The sequence below is a fragment of the Pomacea canaliculata genome, linkage group LG1 (assembly GCF_003073045.1).
Source record: "Pomacea canaliculata isolate SZHN2017 linkage group LG1, ASM307304v1, whole genome shotgun sequence".
Classification (NCBI taxonomy): domain Eukaryota; kingdom Metazoa; phylum Mollusca; class Gastropoda; order Architaenioglossa; family Ampullariidae; genus Pomacea; species Pomacea canaliculata.
Window position 1 is genome coordinate 4,782,463 of NC_037590.1, and position 24,350 is coordinate 4,806,812.

Consider the following 24,350-nt stretch of genomic DNA (forward strand, 5'->3'; position numbering starts at 1 on the left):
CAATGGTAATTTATTGGGAAAAACCATAATCTTTACCACCAAGCTGGGATTTTAAGAAACATGATATTTAGTAGTGTTATATGGCCTAGTTACATTTTTTGATTCTCGTGTTCATATTATAGTTCAGCTTCAGAAACTCATATCCCTATTTACAGCTTCCAGTGTGCTAGCTGCAGACTCCTCCACAGTCAGCACCCCGCACAATGGTGGCAAGGCTCCTGCCAGGAAGACACTCCCATCCATTCCTCATTACAGAAAAGGAGATATCACTGTGACAGGACAAGGATTACCAAAGTAAACAGCACTGATGCCAGTAACTACTGATGAATATGTAAAAATATGTGCATTTCCTATAGAGCTTATGGAGGAAAGAGATTGATACTTTGAATGGATGGAGAGGACTTCCCTTGCGTAAACTGCTGTCTGTGCGTCTGCTCAGCTTGGAGTTATTATTACCTCATGTGGAATGCATTTGTGCCTGGCAGAGTAACACAGGTTTAAATATGTCTGCTTTTTAATAAGCTTGCATTATATTTATTTAGCCAAGATGATACTGTGGTTGTGAAAAGACTCATCATGTGAAGTTTAATAAGGAAACTGAATACCATTCATGCAACAAGACACAAAAATTGTCATTTTAAGAATATCTTTTGAGGTTTCATGTTACAGTGAGTTTGGAAGTTGTTTCCAAAAGTTATACGTTGAATCTGTTGCATCTTGTCATTTAATAACATTTCACATTAGGGATGCTGTAAAGGATGCTCACAGAATTATAGCTAAATCCCAGTTTCTACACAACTCATTATAGTGTTTAGAAGAGATATATCTCATGATTACATAGAAGTAACACTTATTTCACTGTGCAGATGGGCTAGGATAAACTGGAATACAACATAAAGCATGTAAAGACTGGACGATTGTGGTGCACTAGTGGAGGCTAAAAATGAGGGAAATTTGGAGGGTGGGGGAGTGGAAGTCGTAATTATAATCTCCATTTAAGTACATGATATTTTCCTTCGTTTTTTTTTTTTTTTTTTTTGTGGTCAGTCCTTCAAGAAATTTTATATCCCACTATGAATTCAGATTTCTGTTATCTACTAAGAATAACAGGAATAAATTATTTAATTTTCCATTACCTTTCTACAAAATACTTATAACCATAAAAAAACAACAAAACAGCCAGCTTTAAATAGGGAATGTGCTTTCAGTCTTACCATCGAAAAATATTCAGCACAATGCAGTCTGCTTTAGTAATAGTTTATAAGGTCTTTACTTTTATTTCCTTTTTAAAACATATTTTTGAAACGCATTAATAGTTCCCTCTTTTCATAAATTTAAGAATTAAAGATTTAATAAGTAAATTTCACTATATAATTAATTTTGCTTATTTGAATTTATCTTACACCTCTGGCCATTAAATATTTTTGCTCATTTTAAAACTGCATCTGATTTTTTGGAATAAAGAGGAATAGAAGACTATGCATGCATATTCTGGCTTTAATATTCTCAGCCATATTCACAGCTATATTTGTATGTCTTTAGAAATCTAGATATTTTATAGCAGAATTCTGAAATATTTGTTTTATGTTGTCTTTTTTCCTTTGTAGTTCAAATGCATTTAAGTGTTAGTATGTTTGTGCTTGTATTTGTAAATGAAACATAATAATGAGCTTTATAAGTTAGCATATTTTGGCATTGTTTATACAGCAATTAATACAGGTATGTCATAGTATCTTTTGCTATATGACAAATGATGTCAACATTTGACTGTTTTTTGTGGTACTTATATTTACTTTGATATATATATATGTACAAAGACTTATGTTCCTGTCTTCCAAAGTCTTTTGTTTATGGTCCTGAGTCTTTTAATGTTTTTAATCATTTATGAACAATGACTGTCAGAATCTGGCTCTGTCTGAAGTGCAATTAGTTCATGTAAAAGTTACATGCCAGGAACTAGAAAACTGACAAGCAAATCCTTCCTTAAATTCAGAATTATCCTTCTGTCAGTTCACATGTGGGATTGAATTTTAAAAAAATTGAACACAGTTCCTGATGTATTACATATGCTTGTGTGTTCTTTAAAATTTTTTGTTCTTTTCTTAAAAAATTAGAAGAATAAACACAAGGAGATGCTTATGATGTACTATGGCATCACTACCAATATATTTATGCTTGAGTCAGAAGGATTGCAAGATTGTAGAAATGGGTTAAGGGTTACACATATTGCTTACAGGCATTATTTCTTTTAGTTTCCCCTTTTAAATGGTGTTAGCCACTGAATTGCCCATCAAACTGTAAATACTGCTGAATGACATAAACACCTTTTTTTAACACTTGTTCAGTAAATGTAATCATTTCATTTATACAAAGTATTTTTGTATATTATATAAATAAAAGTGATACTGTATGGTTGTGATATGTAACAGTAAACTCATGGCATGATTTGACTACCTTGTAGGTTTCAATAGAGTTTCTTTGTAAACAAGTTATCCACAATGTTACATTTCTGCTTTAGATTGCTGTGCCAAATCCATGTCCATTTGTTAGAGCAGTTCATCTCATGCACCCTGTAGCCATATTTTGCTGACCATGCATTATTTTGGCATAATTTATAAAACTTTGAAACATTGTTGTGGTTGTGGTTGGGAGCATGCACACAGAATAGGATTTTGGGAGTGCCTTCAAAAGTATAATTAGTGAACATTACTCCTATCTCTGACCCATCTTTTCCTTACATCCCTCCAGTTGCGTACGGGCATGTGTTCTTATTTATTCACACACACACATATATATATATAGGTCTACATTGCTCCGCAATTTTCCTACTTTTGGGCTGTGTGCTTTGTTGTTACATTTTCAGCTGAGTGTTTAGATTCTCTGTGTGTCAACTGCACACCTGATGAGAAATATGTTTATTCTGCTTGTAGATTGTTAACTTCATTGTGATAACTCATATTTCCTAAGTCCCAAAATTGACATTCTTGTTCCTTAGCAGCTATTATTATTGTCTCTTCTTGTTTTTGTAAAGTTCTTTAAGCCTGCCTTTATGATGGGCCTAAATAGAGAGAGAGAGAGTGTGTGTGCACAAACATGCATGTTAGTGTCTATGTACACACATGCATGCATGAGAAAGTATAAGAGAGAACCTTGCCTTTCTGTTTGTTCCTATGTCCACAATTTACTCAATAGTTGTTGCAGCTGCTTAATTACTCATCCCACTTGAATAAAATATACAGTCGAACTTAAATAAGTTGATCTTCCATAAGTTGAAATTCTCCCTAACTCGAATTTTAAACATTTGGTTGGTTTCCAATTAAAGCAATGCATATTCAACTTCCGTAGCTTGAATTGGCCTAGCCAAAAACTTCCACAACTCAAAATAATTTTAAGCCAGTCAGCATGTTGAAACCATTTGAAAATACGTGAGAAACCATAAAATCTTGTACTCCTCCCGCATCGACACTGTGCTCCCATATTCTCCTTTCTGTAGAGGAAAAGTATGTGATAAAGGCAACTCCTTCTCCACAAGGTGCCATAGGGTCTTTAAAAGAGTTACAAAAATTTTTGACTCACTCTCTGTCCTCCACTCGTTTATTTTAAAAGAAATGAAGAGAAATTGTCTTCGATAACAGGCTATTTTGCTGGGAACAATGATGCACGAGCACATGCAGAAATAAGTCCACAGTAAAAAGATGTTCTTTTTTTGACAAACTTCTGTAGCTTGAATTTTTTTCTTCGGTCCCTTGAAGCTTTGACTTATAGAAGTTCGGCTGTATTTGGACTGTATTCATTTGGACTAGGGAACACTGGGCATGCTATGAGAGAGGAATAGGTTTGCTTGCGTGTGCACACATATGTGTGTGTGTGTATGAGAAAGAAATGGAAAGAAAGGGAAGAACAACAAAAAATGTTGTCCTTAAATGGTTATTCTTGTCTTTCAGTCTTAATGACATACCAAACTTTAGCCCTTTGTTAAGCTCACTGCTCTTTGTTCTTTATTTAGATATGCATGATTGCAAAACATTTGAAAATATGTTTGTAAAACCTATTATGCATAACTTCATTTTTACAGTGTAATTATAAAAGAAAATTGGCATCCAACACATACACATTTTTACCAGTTTTATTGTTCATGCAAGATTTAAAAAAAAACGTTCATGACTGCTGACCAGCTATGGAAAAAAAGTTTTTATCATGTTTCTTTTCGATGTTTATCTTTGTTGACAAAATATGCTGAATAACCTTACTAGAGGGTCACTATACTGTTGTAGTTGACCTGTCTAAAGAAATTTGGTTGGGCTTCTTTTTTTCAAGTGTTTTGACTCTATACATCATGTTTGGATGTATGTATGCATGTGTTAAGGACAGAATGGTCACCATTTGCTGGCAGATTATGCCAATAAAAATCCACAGATTTTTTTTATCGCACACCATAGTTGCAAACAAAAACAAAGGTTCAGATGCAGTTTTAATTACCAAAATATTCCATAGATTCTGTAATAACTCACCAGGAAATGTAAAAAAATTGTCTAAATAAAGAAAGAAAAAAACAATCCTCAACAAAGCATTCTTTCACACCCAAGACTGTACTAGCCCACTAGCTATGCTGGTCCACCAGTACTGGTCAGGGAGGTGGGAGGATTTGGATTTAGGTAACTGACAAGCCTTGCCACAGAAACCTGTTTTAAACAGGGTAAGCAAGTGAGCAATCGATAAAACGACAAAAGGTCTGTGGTAATAAACATCTGATCAGTAATCTTGTCATTGCTGGTTCATGCAATACTTGTTCAGATTACACAGTAAAATTCCTGTTTCGTGTGTTATAATCACAAAATTTGAATCAGTTGAAGACTACCATACAAGGCAAAAAAGATTCAACTATATATATATATAGAACTCAAACTTTAAGTACACAACCAATGTTGTTAACAGCCAAAATATTGCTTGGCTCATTAAATATTTTAGCCGTTTTCCCTAATCCCATCCTGCCTCGAAGGATATTTTATTATGAGAGTAAAAACACTCGGGACAGAAGCTCAAAGAGCAATGCAGCAAGGTACAAAATGCAAACATAAATGAAGATATAAAGCAGCCAGGAACAAAGCATGCAGGTCTAAAAAGAAAAAAAGTATCTGTGACATGAGGTTTATGCAATAATCACGTATGTCACCAAAATGTTTTTCTAGATCATTAAGTTCAGTCAGTTATATAAGTATTAAAAACAGTATAAATGATTTGTTCAACTGTTCATATATTTTTTTAAAAAATATGTTTACTTTAGGAATCCGATTAGTAAAAATTAACAGTGAAATTTAAAGCATATAAAATAAAGATACAAGTTTGTTTTTACATTTTCAAAAACTGAGACAGCTGTAAGATTTTTTATAAATTTGTGCAATAGTAAATATAACTACTTACAGTTATATTGAATTCTTAAATAAGTAGAATGAATTAGGCATTCAAAAATACTAGTACTAGAGAAAATGTGAACAGAATAATACAGTGTGTATTCTACCTTCATTTTTAACGATACTGCTTATTAAGGAAGGCAAAGTGCAAACTTATCATACTGACACCTGGTTTTACAAATGCCAAGCACAGATAATAAATTCTAGCACCTTCTAAAATTTCTTTATTGATAATAACTTCTTTCTTATTTATTTGTACCTTTACAACTTTACCTAAAAAACTGCATTATTCCGCTGCATAATGCATATTTCATTCACTGAACAAAATGAACTCTTACATTATCTTCTATAAGTGATACTATTCTTCTGATTAGGAGACAAAATACTTTGTCATTTATATTTACTTAGAAGCATCTATTACTATATAAGAGACAAATGGTACATTGATCTGTCACTTTAAGTGGTAACCTCACCATTTAAAAATTTGACCTGCTCCTTTTGAGGTGCTATTTAGGAAAAAATCTCTGCGTATCGCCTAGTCAAAATCTAGCATTTGATCTGGGTCCAATAACACAGTAGCACTCAACATTACACAGTAAACAACTATTAATAAAATGTTTTAATTCAGATAAGACAACTATGACATATCAGTCATGTGCAAGGTGCACAGTCGGTCTACAGTGGTGAACTTACAAACATGCTCATGAGGTTTTGATGTTCCATAACTTCGTATCTGTCAGAAATGATTGAACCCAATGAAACTCTTCTTTGCATGCCTTTTATGTGTAAATCTCTAATTTAATAATTTACAATGGTTCACTAAACTGTTTTATTAGAAATGTTTCAACTTCACAGACCTACAGATATGGCTATCTGATAGCATTTTCAAACTTGAAAGAATGTACATAGGTTGCACCAGAAAAGTAACACTGTTACAGAAGTCTTAATTATATCGATGAGCACATTTTTCTGTCTCTTCCTTCTCTGCATAAAACTCTGATAACATTCTGCTCTTTTCTGTATCCTCAGACAAATGAAACCTTTACAATTTCCTAATAAGTGACATTCCAATTTTTTAAATGTTCTTCTTGCATCTAACCACACACCACAGGAAGCATGGATCTATTTCATAGAATATTTATAGTCATATTTGTACTCTCTCTGACCTATTACTCACTTTGACAAAATGAACTTGTACCATGTTACTTATCCATTAGTCAAGAAAATGTTAATCCTGTCAATTTAGATATCAACCTCCATCTTTGTACCAATTCTAATTTTTCTCCCTTGCAATTTTAATGCCTTTGTTTTATAATAATGTAGTGCTTCAGTTTCTTCTGCTTAGATCGAATGCTAGAATTTAAAAAGCACAACTTTTGCTTATTCTGTTTACCCTCACACATAAATATTTGTCAAAATCTGTCTCTCTGTGCTAAGCATTCAGAACCTACCCTGCAAAACTCAATATTTCCATTAGTTCATGGCACTACAAAGTCGTAATTTCAAATAACTCTCACAAGCTAAATGTACTAATAATAAGAGGATTTTAAATAGCACATTTCCCTTCTTAACAGAAGTGCTTAAAGCACTTTACCAAAGAAAGGCAAAATATGTGGGGAAAAAAGCACAACACACATAATGACTCAGCAAACATATATATATGCACTAACAGCAAAACAACAACAAATAAAAAAAACTAACCGAAAAACCACCACCCCTCTCCCAGACAGCACTGTCTGCATGTGCAGCAATTGCAGAGGAAGATCAGCATTAAAAAAGGACTGTGCATATCTATGTGTGTGGATATGATAGCATGCATCAGGAATGTTTAATAATGTATTCTACTCACAGGTGCACACGAATGACAAAGAGTGAAATAGGCTAAACCAAGGTCCTTGTGAGACAGCATAGGTCAGTACAATCATCAGCATTGAGAATGAACTGAGCAGTCATGCTGGACACAATAGATCGGAGCAAAAAAAGAAAAATTGTGTGCACTTCTGACGATATAAAATAAACTTTATAAATCAAAAGATTATAACAGATTATAGGTACATTACTTTATATATTGGTAAACGTAGCATAGTTTTTTTTAAATAACAACATAAAAAAACAATGACACACTTGATTTTCACAAGGTTTTATCACATAAGTAGTACTTATTCCAAGTATATTAATTTTACTAAAATTTACACCAGAAATGTGCTTTGTATTCACTAAGCTTAGTGGTAACCATGTCAATAAAAGGTCATTTTGTCTAGCTGCTTAGCTCACAAAGGTTTACACATTAAGGGACCTGAGTTTCCATAGCTTTAAAAAATGTTATGCTTCTCAGTCAAGCTTTTTTTTTCACCCTTTGTCCAGTCTTCCTCAAGAAGACAATATAAGACATCACAGACACAATATTGTACTGCTGCCTAGTAAGTATATTTTCAGAACCAGTCACACATAGTAAGCTTGCTGTGACAAGTGATATGCAGATCACAATATGCACTGAGTGCATATCAACAGAGTGGACACAAAACATGTCCAGAGGTGGACATTCACACTCTCACATCTCTCAAATACTGCACCATACACTGCCTTGTCCCTTTCTACTGACTACTTAATTTTCCATTGCTTTCATGAGATTCTATTATTTTGGTTAAGTAACACTATTTATTAATCAAAGTTTATTTTCCTTCATTGAAACTTTATTTCATGCATATTTTGTGATGGGAAGTTTGTGGTGATACTGATCAGGAAACAATGGCAATAACCTTTTCTCTCACACAAGATTCTGAATCACCATTTACACAATTTCAGATTTTCTCCACATTGAGATGCACGAGGAACAGTGTTGTAGATTTGTGCAGTTTGTGCTTTCAAAATTTCAGCAGGTGTTAGTTCTCATGTCATGACAACAAGACAAACATCTCATATTATTTCTCTAGTCTGGAAACATTCACTCTTGGTGCCATTAAAAAAGTATTTAATTACATGATGGATATTATTATTTTTCTGTCTACAGCTTGAAGTTAAATATTTTTGCTGCACAGATTTTGGATTGTGATGTAAATGAAATAAAAGTAAGCATACTAGTTCAAAAATAATGATATGAATGAATATTATACATATTTAATTTCTGTACCATTTCCACTTTATATACTTCACCTTAAAAATAATTTTACTTTATTCCCATGATTCGTGCAATACTAGGCAGCACCTGACCTTGTAAGGGCATGGGGTCAAGTCGCTCACCATCAATCATAATGTTGCCACTAGTCTCATAAGGTTCTAATCGGAAAGCCAGGACAGGAACAAATTCCACGTATGGTGAATCAACATGACCTCCTTCACTGAATGTAAGAAAAAGACTGAATAGTTGGTTGCGAGTAATCCCTTCCCGAACAAACATAAGATGAATGACCCCATCAGCCATATGAGCAGCTGGGGCTCCCAGCATCTCACTGCCTAGATGTGTCTGATACAAAGCACAAGCAAGCACGAACTTGTCTTCAACCACCACCCAATTTTCAGGCACTGGTTCAACAAGGGGCGGCAGCAGTGTTGCTGGAACAGCCTGTCCAGCTTTCTTTTTGGCATAAAATGTCTCTTCCTCAATATCTGCTTCCTGGACTTCAGAGAATCCTTCAGACATTTCTTTGGGAAATGAGCCTTCAGGTTCTGATTGATGTGCAAGTTGTTGCTGACCTTCTAGGTTCTGAAAATGGGTACTGTCAGGAGCTTTTAAGCTATTGGAATCTGCTGCTCCCATAGAGGTCGATATCCATTCTTCTTTCTCTTCATCACCTTGACATACAGCAGCATTATTTGCAGTTACATTGAAATCCAGTTCTCCATTTTCTTGTTCAGATGCATTGTTGTTCTCAGGCACACTGGTGTCTGCTTCTTATGGCTTTGCTCGGAGTCATTGTCATCAGCAATGCCCTGAGCAATGGTGTCAGTATTACCATTGCTTTGAGGGTCCTGTTTAGCTGAGGACACACTGTTGGAAGTATTAACATTAGTTAGCACTACAGGAGGTGTTGAATGTCTGGAAGTGCTGCTATCTGCACTCAGGGAACAGCTGCTACCAGAACTGCGCAGAAGAAAACCTCCGTAGCTTTACTAATGTCCTCGGCTTGGTAGGTGTTTTAGGGGTGTACTGAGCTACAGGAAGGAATGACAGGCGGCCTTGGTAGGATCGGAGATCTAGGGATAAAAAAATGCATAAAAAGATTTTACTTATATTTACAATGCAAAAACAATAGTCAAAACACTGAAAACTTTTTATGTCACAAAATGAAAGGAAACATAAACACTATCAACACAAGCCTCTGCCAAGAAAAATTACAAAGAATTTTATGCTATCTGTGATAGATTTCTAAGAAAGAAAGGAACTAGAAACTAACACAAGAAGTTATTTAATTCAGACACCTCTGCATTGCTGTCAAAACACTCACATTCTGTCTGACATCAACCGATACATTAGTTAGCACTGGAGAATGAATGCCAAATTTACAGATTTTTCAATAATTAATGGATGGGTGATCACTGTGTGGAAAAAGGTTGAGGGCCAAATCTCACCTTTCCCACAAAACAAAAAACTGTTATTGATACTAAAATTGGATTTATAGAATTGGAAACTGTATTTGTCTTAACGAGTACATAGCTATTCTTGGCCCATCCATACATGTGCATGCAGGCATCATATATACTCTGCCATTGCCCCACCCTCACCTTAAAAACTTCAACTTTGCTACATACTTGCAATTCTCTTTATGGCTCCAAACGTAAAACGAGCTTCTCCAAGGTTGCGATATTTCTCAGATTCAAAGTCGATGTCAGCGAACTATTCCCCATGTAACAGAGAGGAAGGAAAAATACTGATGGGTTGGAGTTTGTATGAGAACAAGGTCCATGGGCAGGACTCGATGTTTGACCAATATAAACGTTGAATGAAGGGCAGCATCCACATCAACTGGTTCCCTGAAACAAGAACAAAACTAGTAAAACATTCAGCAGTTATTCTTTGACTAGTCTTATTCTGACCATTCATTCAGAAAGATCATGACACATTTCTAAGGATATAGGGACGTTCCTTGTTTTGTGTTTTTTTCCTGTTAAGTATGTTGCCAAGTCTCTTTCTCTCTCTCACATGCCGAGGGTGGTCTGATGGCACAATGGTTGGTGCCTGTCAACAATACAGTGAGGGTGGCTATCCTGGGTTCAGCTCTTGTCTCAGGCACCCTATTCTTTGACTGGATGTAGCATCTGTTTACAGGGCTGGCTGCCTTGCCGAGATATAACCTTAGTTGCTGGCACAAATCACCCTTCCCTCATAAGCCAAAATGTGGTGTGTAACACCAGTTTCATAACTTTTTTTCTTCAGAACATTTTTCACAGATGACTAAAGAGTCTGACCATAAGCTTCTGAAGACATTATAGGCAGCAAGAAAGCCTGCTGGAAGTTTACAGGGGATTTGAACATACCCTCTCAACATGTTATTATGTTCTTGATTTTCTTGATATATAATGTCATACAACATAGCAAAACCATACATTAATAAACTCACCCTGCAGAATAGTTGATGGAACAGGCCAATGCATTTCCAGAACCACCTGGCACACAGCCTACTGGTGTCTTGATGGCTGAACTCCAATCAACCCGCTTCATCAATCCATTGATCACCTAGATAGACATTTCAATGCTTATTTCTTTGATGCACTGCTAGTTCGACAACTTGCACACCACTGTCCACTAATACAACAGGTTTAGAACAACCCACACATTGTCTAATTGCTAAATTTTATAGCTTCTCTGATCACATTATTTATTTTTTTTCTTTGTTTTCTGCTTCTGCATAGCAGGACTTCAACAGGTTAAAAAAAAAATACAATGATCAAATAGGAGACGGGAGGAATGCTAGCTGCATGTATTAGAAAACATAGTTAATAGTGGGAGTCTAAAGTCAAAACTCACACCTTGCAGGTACAGGTACTGAAAAGATTAATTGTTGGATATACACTGTGCCCATACCTCAAATATCAATCCATCTCCTGATACAATGACCAACCCACCCCAGTCTGAAAGCTCCAGATTCTGAACCATATCCTGGGCATGACCAGCATATTCTGAAAAAAATTACTAAGCCATCAAATACTCTAATGCTTAGAGGTCTTGTCCAGATCAAAAACAATACTGTGTACAAGCACTTTACAAGGCTTGTCTTTTAGAATACATACCTATGCTATTTGTCATTCTACAATCTGCATTGTTAAACTTTGTTATGTGGTAACTTGTACACAAGTTTGCTTCTCTCCACCACTTAGCTTATCATTCTCTTCTGCTCTTCCTTTCGAACAGAAGATTGAGAACAGAAGATACGCCAATCTTCTTTAAAATAAAAACTTTGCCATGTACCATGATGGACAGAAGTCTTTTCTTTGTTGAGAAGCAACCAAAATAAGTTATATTTAGAGCATGGTCCCCAAGTGAATGAACATTTCACAAAGTTTTAGATTGCTGTTATTGCATTTTTTTCAGTAACTGCTGCAGTGGTGCAAAGGGATTTTATTTAGCCTTGGGTACATTATTTAGACAATGTTTGCATACATTATATATGTATTTATATATGTGAGTGAGCGCATGTGAGTCTGTCAGCAATGCTTTTGTTGTGTGCTTATGTATTATAAGTAGAGGCATCATTCATCATACCAGTAACAACAAGCTTGAAAGGGATGTTGGCTTCCTCCAGCATATTCACAACTTCATTTTTGAAAGTCTGCAGGGCACGACCAGAGCCACTAGAAGGGTTGACAAAGACCAGGAGCCTGCCACGGGGTGGTGGAGTACATGTATCAACATCTACAACAAATGCATGTTATCACTAGCCAGCTGAATTAATGTCTTAAGATAAACACTTCTTAGTAATAACAACTGAGCTGGCTATCAGTTAATAGGCACAGTGTAAGTATGAACATGTGATTGTTCGCCAGTGTATTTCACCATTTTCTTACCTTTTGCAATAGAAATACACATCTTCATTGCTCTAAATAGCATGATGCATTCAATACCAGTCTGAATTGTACAACTATTAATACAGTCTTGTGACTGGAGGTTTTTGGGCAAAATAGCTGTGATTTCAGGCAATTACCCATAAAGGCTGTTATAAGATGAGCTTGGACCTAGAGGTGATTTTAATTTTGATTGTTTGATCTGCTTACCAGCAAGTTTTCTGTGACTTCAAATCTCTTGATATTATTTGCTCTTATGTTTTTTTTAGTTTGTTGTTTTTAAAGAAAAGGTTCAACAAAATTAATGAACATTGCTCAGTAATGGATATCAACAAGGTGACAATGGATAATATTGCATATTTAAAATCTATACGGGAAAGTTTAATAACACTAAACATTTACGAGTTCTTTCTTGTTGCTTTTTTTTGTATCCTATGTGATTTAATGATTAAAATATTAGTTTCTGTGAATGTAACAAGTCTCTCACTCTTTGCTGCTGATGTAAAGTCAGTGTATGTACTTCTCTTCTTGGTAGTGTATGCATACATGTATCTACATACACACATTCACAAAAGACAGCTGCGCTCTTGAGCACTTGATTCTCAATAACTCATACAACCAATAGAAATATAAGGATGTTCTTTCCTCTATTAAAACGATTAAATCTTTAGACTGCTACTTATCGAGATTACTGTTTTTCTTTTCGTACCAGTAAAAACTATGCTTTCTATGGACACTAAAGCAGAAAACACTTGTTAATGGCAAGAATTTTTCCTATTAGAATATCCAAGAAAATACACACTAACTCAAGTCACTGCAGTGACTTACCCTCTGGACGCACTGGAATGTCCCTTGCTAAACTGCAGATCACACTTCGCCACTTCCTACATATTTTCCAGTTCTCTTCAAACGATTTGCAGGTACTTATTTCAAATGTTGTGACTTGACGATGTCGTATTCTTTTACCGGTGAATACTTTCTTTCGAAAAGGGTACGCAAAGACTGTGAACGCTGCTACTATACTATCCGATTGCAATTTGGAAGGAGTGGAACTTGACTCGGTGCACTGACAACCTACGATGTCGCTCATGCGCACCAGCTTTTCCTCATATTGATTACTACTGGTAATTGGACTGTAGTAAAGTCCTACTGGAGTGAGAGTTACTTTGAAAAGTACCCGCTTCTTTGATGAAACTCGAAATTCACCTTCCAAAAGGACCTCTTCTCTCCAATTCGCCATTTTAGCGTCTACAGATCATGTGACCACTGATAGGGCTTGTGGTTGTCACGTGATCACTTCCACGCGCATGTTTTGGTTTTTTGCGGACATCCATGGTCGCTACGAAGTCTGTGGCATCGTCACTTAAAAGTGTTCTCTTGTTTCCCTTACCCATAAATATGTGTGCTTTATCAGATCTATGTGATCGAATCACATACAGTGTCCCGAGACGAGCTTCGAACTCCGAATTTCTCAGTGCAGGGATAACAGCTCATGCAGGGCCACGATATATGCGCTTTGCGGAAAACAAAGGGCAAATGAGGTCCGTGAAATTTCTATTGATGTCCATTTCTGACAGAAAAAGGTTAATTTTAGCTGAATTAGTAAATGTAAATACAGAACTAACGAACTTAAAAACAGTTAACCGAAATGTTCGTTATCCGAAACAATTTATATTTAGTCACATTATATTGATGTCCATTTCTAACAGAAAAAGAAAAAGTATTAAAAGCGGAATTTTTAGCTGAAATAGTTAATATAAATAGCTGCTGTTATAAACATGGAGAAATTATTACCAAATGGTTACACACGATTTATTTAGTCGCACCATTTATATGGAAAAATAACGTGAGAAAATTTCGTCTGCTAAGAGGCTTTGTAAGTACGCAGTGATCTCCCGCAATTTCCCATCATTCTACACTCCTTTCCCACTTCCTTTTCCTGTAAACCATCATGGTAAGTGGGATGATGTGCAATGAAATGTTGTGATCCTAACAAATCTTATGAATTGCGGATTCATCGTGCCTTTTTGTGCATTTAAACATTCACCTGATTTGTGAATCTATCGATTTCTGTGGTTTTAGGGTATCGATATCACCCACAAGTATGACCGAAAGGTCCGTCGGACGGAACCGAAGTCGCAGGATATCTACTTGCGTCTGCTGGTTAAGGTGTGTGAACCTTTTTGTGTTTTTAAAATTAACAGTTACTTTATTATTTCCCACGTGTAATAGACGAGATATATTAAGATTTCTTTGGCGGATTTGTAGTTACTTTTTCCAGGGTACTTTCGATAAGCAAATGTGAATCGGGTCGGTTACTTTAGTTAACCATTTAATCATACTCGGTAAAGTTTTTATCGGTTTCATTAGAAATAAAGGAACATGTTTTATTTTTAGTAAAGGTCTTGCTGATGTTAAGACCTACGAATTAGTTTAAATGATACGTTGTGGTGACAGATCAACTAATATACGCATAGGCAATCAAAGCCAGTTCTTAACACGTTTATGTATTATTTTTTACAGCTGTACAGATTCCTGGCACGCCGTACAAATGCCAAATTCAATAAAATAATACTGAAGAGACTCTTCATGAGCAAAACTAATCGGCCACCATTATCTTTGTCTAAAGTGGTAAGGAAGAATTCAAATTTTATTTTTTATATTTATTTATATTTCTGTTTTTGTGTGAGTGTTGTTTGCAATGATAAATGCAACTATTGTTTTGGTACCATCAACAATTTTGGGTTGATATATCCGTAACTATGTGCACCTTAATTTGCCTTCCATCTATCTATATTAAAGTATTCTTTGTCTAAGGATTAGTTTTATAGCAGTGTCTTGATTCATTTTTCGAATTTTAGATTCGCTTAATGAAGAAACCTGGGCGTGAGGGCAAGACTGTGGTGGTTGTAGGTACTGTTACAGATGATGTTCGCATTCACAAGATCCCAAACTGAAGGTATGTTTTCTAATAATAGGATTTCTTAGAATTTGATTACATAATAAACAATAATTGGAAAGATGTACTGCTGTCTTTAGCTTGTGCCTTTATTTAAACGAAAGGTAATTACGGTTTTGTGTTGGTTGCTGAGACCACGAATGATGCCAAGACTGCAGAGAACAGTTTCCTAGCATCCATAACTTTCATTTGATTGGTTTGTTTATGACATTTTAAGATAGTATCTGATATTACCCTTTGAAAATGAGGACATGCCCTAGCAAACCATTAAAATACTTTCCACACTTTGCACACATGACTTATGCCAAGACCCTAAATAGCCCATTGGCAGAAGTACTGGTAACAATGGTCGGTAAACTTCTGTTTTTATTGTTATATGTACCTAAACATTAGTTACGTCTCACTTGGTAAATGATCTTTTTTGTTGTAGGTGTGTGCACTTCGTGTGACTGAAGGTGCCAGAGCCCGTATTCTGAAGGCTGGAGGGAACTCTTAACCTTTGATCAACTGGCTCTGCGTGCTCCAAGGGGAAAAACACCGTTCTTGTGCAAGGTTGGTTCTGAGAGAAACTGCTTGCTGTTTTAACATAGTCTGTAAATAAAGGTTCAACAATTTTCCTTGTTGGTGAAAATATCTTAAAATCGATGTAAAACATATTTATCATCCATGGCATTGCTACAAATCATCAAGTCTACATGTTTTTTTATTCAGACACATTTGTTTCTGTAATTGCAGGACCACGCAAAGCTCGTGAGGCATACAGGCACTTTGGACCTCCTCCTGGTGTACCTGGCAGCAAAGCAGCGTAAGTTATTTTCTAAATCTGCTCTTATGTGGGGATTAGTGTGGGTAAATTGATAACTGCTTTTGATGATGCTGAGAAATATGCTGTTGTATGCTTGCTGTAGTGACTGGGAAAAACCCGGCAAAGTAACCCTATGGTGGCTGATATCGTTTTGCAGTATTTGGTTCACAGGTTAAGTGTTGCACTATCCATGAGTGGGAATGTTGACTTTTTAAAAGTACAGGGCTTCTCGGTAAGGAAGTATGTTCAGTTTGTGTGAAAAGAGTTAAAAATATATTCCCTCCCTCTCCCGTTTTCAAGGATTTAGAACTTATCAGGCTTGTTACTTTTATTTTCAGCCCACATGTACGGTCCAAGGGCAGAAAGTTCGAACGGGCACGTGGTCGCAGAAAGAGCCGTGGGTACAAGAATTAAGGCAGTGTCTTCACAGCCATTTGCTTGGACTTTGTGGGTGTACAGTGTCTTGTTGCAATAAACAACCTGTACAGTCATTGTTTTTTTTTTTTTTTTTGTATTGTGTGGGCACAGCAAATCAGCTTCTTGGAATAGATTTCAGTCGTTCTAGAACCATATGAAATTCTGTCCAATTGTGATGATGAAAGTAACTTTCTTAACATTGAAGATGTACAAAGACTGGCTAATAACTGGAGACTGATGGGTGATGGTTTTTATTATTGCTGGTCTCAGGTAAATGGACCAAAAATCTTTTTTTTGGAAAGGAGAAGGCTTGAATGAAAATTCTTAGGTTCTTCCCCGGGAAAGCCAGGATTGTGGCTCATCATTCTGTAAGGGTGAAATGGTTGGGTCCCTTCAGCGTCTATTAATGCTGTACGGCCCACTCCTCCCTCATGGATTTAATAATTTTTTCTGTGCAAACTTCAAACAAAAAAGTACAAAATCCAGTCGTTTGGCTAAGTAAATCGTATTTTTTAAAAGTTGCACGTGAACAGGAATGTTTTTAGATTGACCTTTTTCCAAGTTTATCTTTTCAAAATTGATATCGACACAAATGCACAAATTTAAAGCATTCAATTCTGTGTTTTCCTTTTTCTAACACTGAAGTTTGTCGTCATTAGGAATGTTTATTCATTTCTACATGGTGTGTGACCATTAAAATCCACTGAAAGTTACCTCTGCTGTGCTTTGGTCCTGCTTGTGATAAAAGTGAAAGCACCTATGAAGCAGGACCAAACCACAGCAGACAGGTCCACAAGTCTAAACTGAAGACACGTCTTTTCCAAACTCGGACTTCACTGTGATCCTGAATGTGTAAAACGCATCAGTAATTTACTAAGTGTAAGTTGTAGAAGTGATTGTGATATATGGGTGCATTATTGTTATTGATTAGACTTTGTATGATTTATGTAATGCACTGAACAAATCTTTGGACAGGCACCATATAAATCATTATATGTGGTAGAACCATGCCAGCTATGGTCAAACATGAATGACAAGTTTTTAATGGGTGTGAATGATGTAAATAAGAATTTTGAGGTCAGAGAAAAAAAAACTGCTCATGGGAAAGGTTTGCTTTTTTGAGTTTGGGCTGCTTGGTGGTGGTTGCAGGCGACCAGCAAGCAGTCACCTTAAAATGGTACCCATGAGTTGAAAGACTAGCATACTAATGACATTTTCACCAAAGACGCTGTCCTAACACAAGAACATTCAACATAAAACCCATTACACATAACTTGATCACATTGTTTACTGTCTGACCATGAACAATACACGTCAAGACTACCAGCACACATGTAGGTTTGTTAAATACATACGCAATGTATAATGCAGTATTTTGCATGCAACAAAAGAAGAGCAACAAGTCCTCCCAGAATCTTCGTCATCTTTCGTCATCGTTGATGATGAGATATTCCAGCTATAGTAAGAGCACTGTACACACAAGATGCCACTTTGCCTGGAGCACGTATTCATCTGAACATTGTCTGCAACCTTAACTGAAGTCCACAACACTTGTACTTAACAACCCTTGATGAAGACTGGGATAAGGACACTTAAAATTGAGGTGATGTGATCTGACCATTGTTAGATGCTGCGTAGAGCTATTTGAAGTAGCAAAAAAAGAAAAAAGTGAATTGTTTTTATTAATAAAGGTGGTTTTTAATGATACAACAGTTTCCTAAGGTAATTAGATGGTGGAATTATGTAAAATCTAGGAATCTCTAAACCACTGACAGCAGAAAGCATGCTTTGTGCAGATTGGTCTTTCAGAACTGTTAGAACTGGCCACTGTAGTATTGCAAATGCTAGAGAATCAGCAGGGAGACAACAAATCTCTAACTTCTGTTAGAGACAAACATATATTCACTTTTTTGCTGGCATGTGCACAGCAGTGGGAATTCATACCCCAAGCTCTTTACATAACTGTCATTTTGTGGTACCTCTAGCATAACATGGTCTCTCTGCTATCTTCGAAAGGTCGAAAAAAAAGAAATGATGATGGAGACCTGATGGTTGCTGTCAAGCTTATCTCTGCTATTGAGGTATCTGAATATTTATTTTTATATTTATGCTGATTTATAATCATCTTATTTACTGGGAAGGTCTACTTGCACATGAGTAAAAACATCTGGAACATCCCTTTGCATTCCGTCTTCAGCCCTTGACTACAGTTGTCTTGGACCTTTGATCAAAGCCTGCTGATGCAGGTCAGTACTACACAGTCACCTTTCAGGTTCAGTGTGTCAGTATAATCATTTCCCATCTAGAATGGTTGGTTTACAATGAGGGGAGAGGAAACTGGAGTACTCAACGGCTAGCTATGTGAATAGGTATCACATACAGTGTCCTGAGATGAGATCTGAGCCTGGGCCTCTCACTGTAGAGATAACAATCGAGTTGATCACTACATTACCGAGGGCTACTTTCCCCAACCCAATGATTGGGATAATTTAAATGCCATTAGTATGTCAGCAAGTAAAATCTAATCACGATCGTTATGACAAAGCATCAAAAGATGTTTTGATTTTCACTTTGGGATAGCTTTGTGACCACTTAGGAAAACTAAGCTGTATTTATAAGTAGCAGGGTTAATTTAAACTGTCACTTTAGTCAACCATGGACAAGACAAAAGCCACTGAACGCAGAAAAGAGCAGGCATCTCCTGGCTCCTTCATTTACTAACTGGAGCAGAATTGTGAATGGGAGACAACTGAATAATAGTAATGCTCTACTGCAAAGACAGGAAAAAAAGCAACAGGTAAAGATCACAGTTAATTAATCATCAGAAAATTGAGGAGGGAAAGCTATGCTTATTTTGTCAAGATGTCTACCACAACTGGCTGATGAATATAACAAAACATCTTTGTCTTTTGTGTTAACATTTCAGCACTATATGAAATGAAAAAAAAAAACCTTGGGTTAACACAGCACCAATGTATAATGACAAACCTGAAAAAGAAACATTCACATCATGGTGTGTCAGTGCGTGTGTGTGAGATAGAGGGTGTGTGTGTTTCAAATTGAGAAATATTGGTTTCCTGAGTGCTATACAGTGGAGGAATTTGGAAGATGAGTAGCAACCTTCAGCAGCAACAAATCTGCAGAGTAGCTGCAGATTTTATGTTTGACATAACAAACACCTTCACAAAGAAAAGTCCAAACTGTCCATCACATTTGCACAAAGATAAGCATGCATTAAGTCTGCAACTGTTGTATCGGGGGCCTACATGTAAAGTGTAACAATTCATCAGTAAAATAAAGGGTACAGATCTTTTTTAATTCAATTTTCTGTCCCTTTCCTCAAGAAATGAGGAAAATAGTGCTTTATTTAGCTAAACAAAAAAGCAAAGTATTTGTCAACAAGTCAAAGGTTAATACTTTATCGTCCACATTGGGAAGGATGAAATTTGCATTTTCCCCAACCCACGAATGTGCCATGCTCATGTGTGTTGCACTCATGTGTGCTCTGTATTCTTCATGCACAGTTTGTGTACCACAGTAAGTAAATAATTTACGATTCTTTGTGCACAAAAAAATATGTGAAACCAAAATGGACTGCAACATCTATTCCTCTTTTGATGTTTGCTTGAAAACTTCCATTCTGTTTAGTTTTCCCCATCACAGTTCTAGTGACAGCATAAGTTATGTGCATTAAGTTACAAAACTACAACTTCTGAGTGCACAAAACAGCAACATGCATTCATCTGCTATTTTGAATAGTTGAGCCTTGGAAGCTTTCAAGTCTAGTGAAAAGAACAGTTCAAGACCAAGCATAGTTTCCAGTCACATACATATTTTATGAATGATTAGAAAAATACATGAAATACTTTCATGTGCTTTAACAAATTCAACAAAATAATCTTGAAAGAAATGGTTGATGTAGACTGCTCTCATTTTTCTCCTATAAATCCAGCGAAAGCATATAATTATTATTTCAAAGCCTCCAGCTGTGAATTGATTGTTGCATACGTCAGATGTGCTCATGCATGCTGCGCATTCATGAGACTCCTTGAATGACCCACATCAATCAGCATTTGCATTAACAGCAACAAAAATGTCCAGGATACACACCTAAGCACTAGAATGTTAGCACTGCTTTAAAGATTGAATGTAAAACTAAAGATGCTGACGATCAGATCTTGATCTGCCTCAGACATCATTTTGGTTCACACCAAATCTGGGTTAGTCACTTGTTTTTCTGTAAGATGACCCAGACTATCACATTTCTGGCGATGCTAATCGGAACTGCTAATCTGTAGAGTCAACTCTGACATGCAAGTGCCTACATTAAATCTGTAAGCACTGGGTTAGTTTTTCAGAATCTGCTTACTGCAGCAAGTAAGTATATAAAGCTTATTCTTAGGATCAAGGAGTAGGAAAGAAATGCAGTTCTTCTGCAGTGCAAATACCCTTCTGTGTCTGTATTTAGTGAAGACACATTGTTGTATCATATTTTGAGGCTCTAGCCATGAAATCACACAAGATGATCTGCCAATAGCTAACTTGTCTTTTTCCACTGCATCACTGTAAGACCTTGGGTGCACTGTGAAACTTTATTAAAAGCTCAAACCACTTCAGGAGTAAGAAAACTTGCCTGAAACTACTTCATCTAAGTGTAGGTCATCTCAGTGCTTTTTACATGTTTCAAATTATGAAATGCAAGCAAGGCTGTTTGCTGAATGCTGATTAACACACTGGCCATGCAAAGCTTTTAAGAGATCTTATAAATGATGGTTAATGATGCTTGCCTGATGGTCTAGTCACAAATGATATACTATACCATTCCTCTAAAACCATGCATATGTACCTGTCGGCTGCTACAGGGACACTTAGCAAGATTTGTCTCATTTTCCCATCTCCTCCACACACCGACAAATTCTGCCTACTGTCTGGCAAAAGTTTTCATCTTCAAAATGCTACCCTTTGATACTGCTTTCACTTCATCTATTAGTTTCCATTTTTAATGTGATCATGAGCCTCAGTGCAAGATCACAAGGAAACACTCATCCCCTGATGCAAGAACGAAGCAGTGCTGACCATCTTGTAGTCCAGCATGTCCTCTCCTCTCTGATACACAAGTATCATATTTTGAACAAAAATTCTGCCAAAAATCAGCATAACTTTTCATGCAGATGTTTCCTCCTTTAACATTGCATCTAGTTCATCGGTGAGATCCTGAAGCATGTTATCGATGTCGCTCAGCACATTTCCTGTTTCAACACGTGGGGGCCTAGACATAAGAAAAAAGGATGTGATGTGAACATGTCCAGCATTTAACAGCTAGAATATATAAACGCCATCAAGAAGAGACCATTTTGTTTGCTGTTTCAAGAAAGTGTTCTATTTTACTTTTATAATCCATTTAAATGTATCCAGGAATTGCAAGTGATTGAAAAAAAATTAAAATGTTGTTTTACCCTAACCATAGATTTATCTTCAAAAAACCCTGAACAACAAAAAGAAGTTAAAAAGCCATGCAACGTATTCACTAATGAATACAGCTTACACCATGTTTGATTCAGTGTCTGTCACTAGGGTTTCTGTCATCTGTTGAGAGGGTGGTCTCTGCTGTTGTTGCTGGTGATCCTGCTGTGAATGTGACCGGGACAAAGGCTGTCGTTGCAGCTGCTGCTCTTCTGAAGGCAGCACTGGTGCCTGACTTGGCTTTCTACTTGGTACTGGAGGCCTTACAGATCCTGTGTGAAAACATGTCTCAGCATAATAAAAACCTGTTGCTGTGGAAATGTTGGTTAAAATATGATGATCTAATTGAACTTTCTTTATAATTTATTTTGTGCCAAATGACGAATAATTCTTCACCACATAAAAAGCCCTTGTGGTTTATTCTTAGAATGTATACAGCACACTAATCGTATTTGCACTAGTTCTGTGTTGTCTTATTTAGCATTTCTTTAAGCAGTCTCCACCAGCCTTCCTTTTACTCCAATGAGCAACTTGGTAGCATTAAATGGGCTCAAAACCAGGGGGAGCATGCAGAGGGTCAAGCATTCTTCTCTCCCTTGTGCCCTTAGCAGTTGATTTCACCGTCTCCAGTTGTACATGTCTTTAACTGGGTCAAGCCATAACTACATAGAATAAGTTTTAAGTTCCCAGGAACAAACATTCAAGAAACTCCATTTATATAAAAACATTAACGCTCCTAGTTAATTTATAATCTGGCGAACAGTAAAAGTATGCTATTGTTTGACAATCAGTTAACAGACTATGACATGAAAAAGGCCCATAAGAAAATGCTGCTATTATTACAAAACTGTGTTAATTTCCCCGATGCACAAACCAATGGTCTGATCCTATCAGGTCTCTTTGCCCCTTTTAGTTTAGTTACTGGCTCAGCATAAAACACCAATTCTCTTCTCTCTCCCTCCCACACACCTCGCCATTTTCTGATGAAATGTTAAGCTGAATCATTAAACAGCGAGAAACATAAACTGAAAAATCTACTTATATAAGAGACATCACAGTTCAGAAATAATATTTAAAACATCACCCTTACAGTTCAAATTCAATCAGCATTATTCAAAGAAGCCTTACAACATGTGAGCTCCTTGTGCCCACTCCCATATTTGGCTCAGTTACATCCTGTTTGAGGTGAGGGCGAGCTCTACCCAGAAGCAGGCTAATGCGCACATAAATGTTTAGAAATTATTTTAAAAAAATACTTACCATCAGATAGACTTTGGTTCCCCTGTGGAAGTTTGGGAATGCTGGCTGGAGGACCTTGTCTGCTGCTGGCAGAAGCCATGCCCTGTGGAATGCCCGCAGCAACAGTTCTGCTCACACCAACATTCCCCACTACCTGCACATTTTGAGCTCCTGAGGGAATGCCTGCTGAGCTGGTGCCAGATCTGTTCACAGAAGTGGCTGCTGTGTGTGCACTGTTCATACTTGCACCACTACTAATATTAGTCCTGTAAATATTGGAGTCTTCGAACAATGACACATTTACATTGATATTACGCTGGCTTTTCCACAGAGTCAAATGTTTGTATGATTGAGGGCTTATTCACAGCGGCTCTTTGCTTTATTGTGCCCACATTTTCATTTGCGAAGGGTAGAGTGTTTGAGTCTGTGCTTGATGATGATGCTGTTGATTCAAAACTTGTGGTTGATTCGCTACGCTTGTCAACAAGATTAGAAGTGTACAAGTTTGGTTCTGTAGCTTTCGCTCTTTCTGGAGGCAACGAACCAGCATGGACATCTCTTGCTGGCGAAGTCCGCTTAGATGAAGAAGCAGACGCTGGTAGAACATGTGGTTCAGGACTCTCAGCAGCAGGATGAGCATGAGGGTGGGGCTGCTTCAAGCGGTTCTGGAAACTATAATCCTTAGGATGCGATGGCTGGTGACTGTGTACCAAATAGTCCTTTGTATGGGTTGACATATGGGTGTCCATTCGGCTGGGGATGCCATAGTTGTGGATCTTTGGTGTGATGATGTCCATGGCAATAGGAGGAGGAGGAGGAGGGAATTCATCGCTGTCAGATGACAGGCTCTCCTGTGAGCCCTCCATCTCACTCTTCTTACCGAAACGCTCTGACAGAGATTTGACACAGCTGGCAAAAGCCTGTGTTTGAGCAGGAGGTTTCTCTAGCACAGGTGGTGGTTGTTTGTGACTGTTTGGTACAGGAACGGGCTGTTTTGAGGCTGCAGCAACTGGCTGCTTGGACACATTGCTTGGAACTTGTGGCTTTGGAACGCTGC

The 24,350-nt window shown here is 36.9% G+C and overlaps 4 protein-coding genes across 4 annotated transcripts in view; 2 read left to right on the plus strand and 2 right to left on the minus strand.

Moving 5' to 3' along the window:
* Window positions 1-4,292, plus strand: part of LOC112575350 (kinesin-like protein KIF19) — a 28,601-nt gene extending 24,309 nt beyond the window's left edge. Inside the window, 1 exon segment of the mRNA XM_025257134.1 lies at window positions 156-4,292. Within this exon segment, the coding sequence (XP_025112919.1) occupies window positions 156-298 (143 nt within the window). The 3' untranslated portion in view covers window positions 299-4,292.
* Window positions 1,032-14,012, minus strand: LOC112577320 (sphingosine kinase 1-like). Its single transcript, XM_025260379.1, is given in 9 exon segments — window positions 1,032-9,299; window positions 9,365-9,399; window positions 9,485-9,605; window positions 10,161-10,242; window positions 10,244-10,382; window positions 10,970-11,085; window positions 11,434-11,528; window positions 12,112-12,261; window positions 13,239-14,012. Coding segments are annotated over 9 exon segments (1,872 nt in total). The 5' UTR covers window positions 13,651-14,012; the 3' UTR covers window positions 1,032-8,577.
* A 284-nt stretch (window positions 14,013-14,296) lies between these two features.
* On the plus strand, window positions 14,297-16,665 carry LOC112557060 (60S ribosomal protein L18-like). The gene is given in 9 exon segments (XM_025226683.1): window positions 14,297-14,364; window positions 14,493-14,579; window positions 14,934-15,041; window positions 15,272-15,373; window positions 15,800-15,854; window positions 15,857-15,898; window positions 15,901-15,921; window positions 16,105-16,174; window positions 16,513-16,665. Coding segments are annotated over 9 exon segments (564 nt in total). The 5' UTR covers window positions 14,297-14,361; the 3' UTR covers window positions 16,589-16,665.
* A 15-nt stretch (window positions 16,666-16,680) lies between these two features.
* Window positions 16,681-24,350, minus strand: part of LOC112577331 (caskin-2-like) — a 141,343-nt gene continuing 133,673 nt past the window's right edge. Inside the window, 4 exon segments of the mRNA XM_025260389.1 lie at window positions 16,681-21,860; window positions 22,137-22,326; window positions 23,315-23,447; window positions 23,608-24,348. Of these exon segments, the coding sequence (XP_025116174.1) occupies window positions 21,755-21,860; window positions 22,137-22,326; window positions 23,315-23,447; window positions 23,608-24,348 (1,170 nt within the window). The 3' untranslated portion in view covers window positions 16,681-21,754.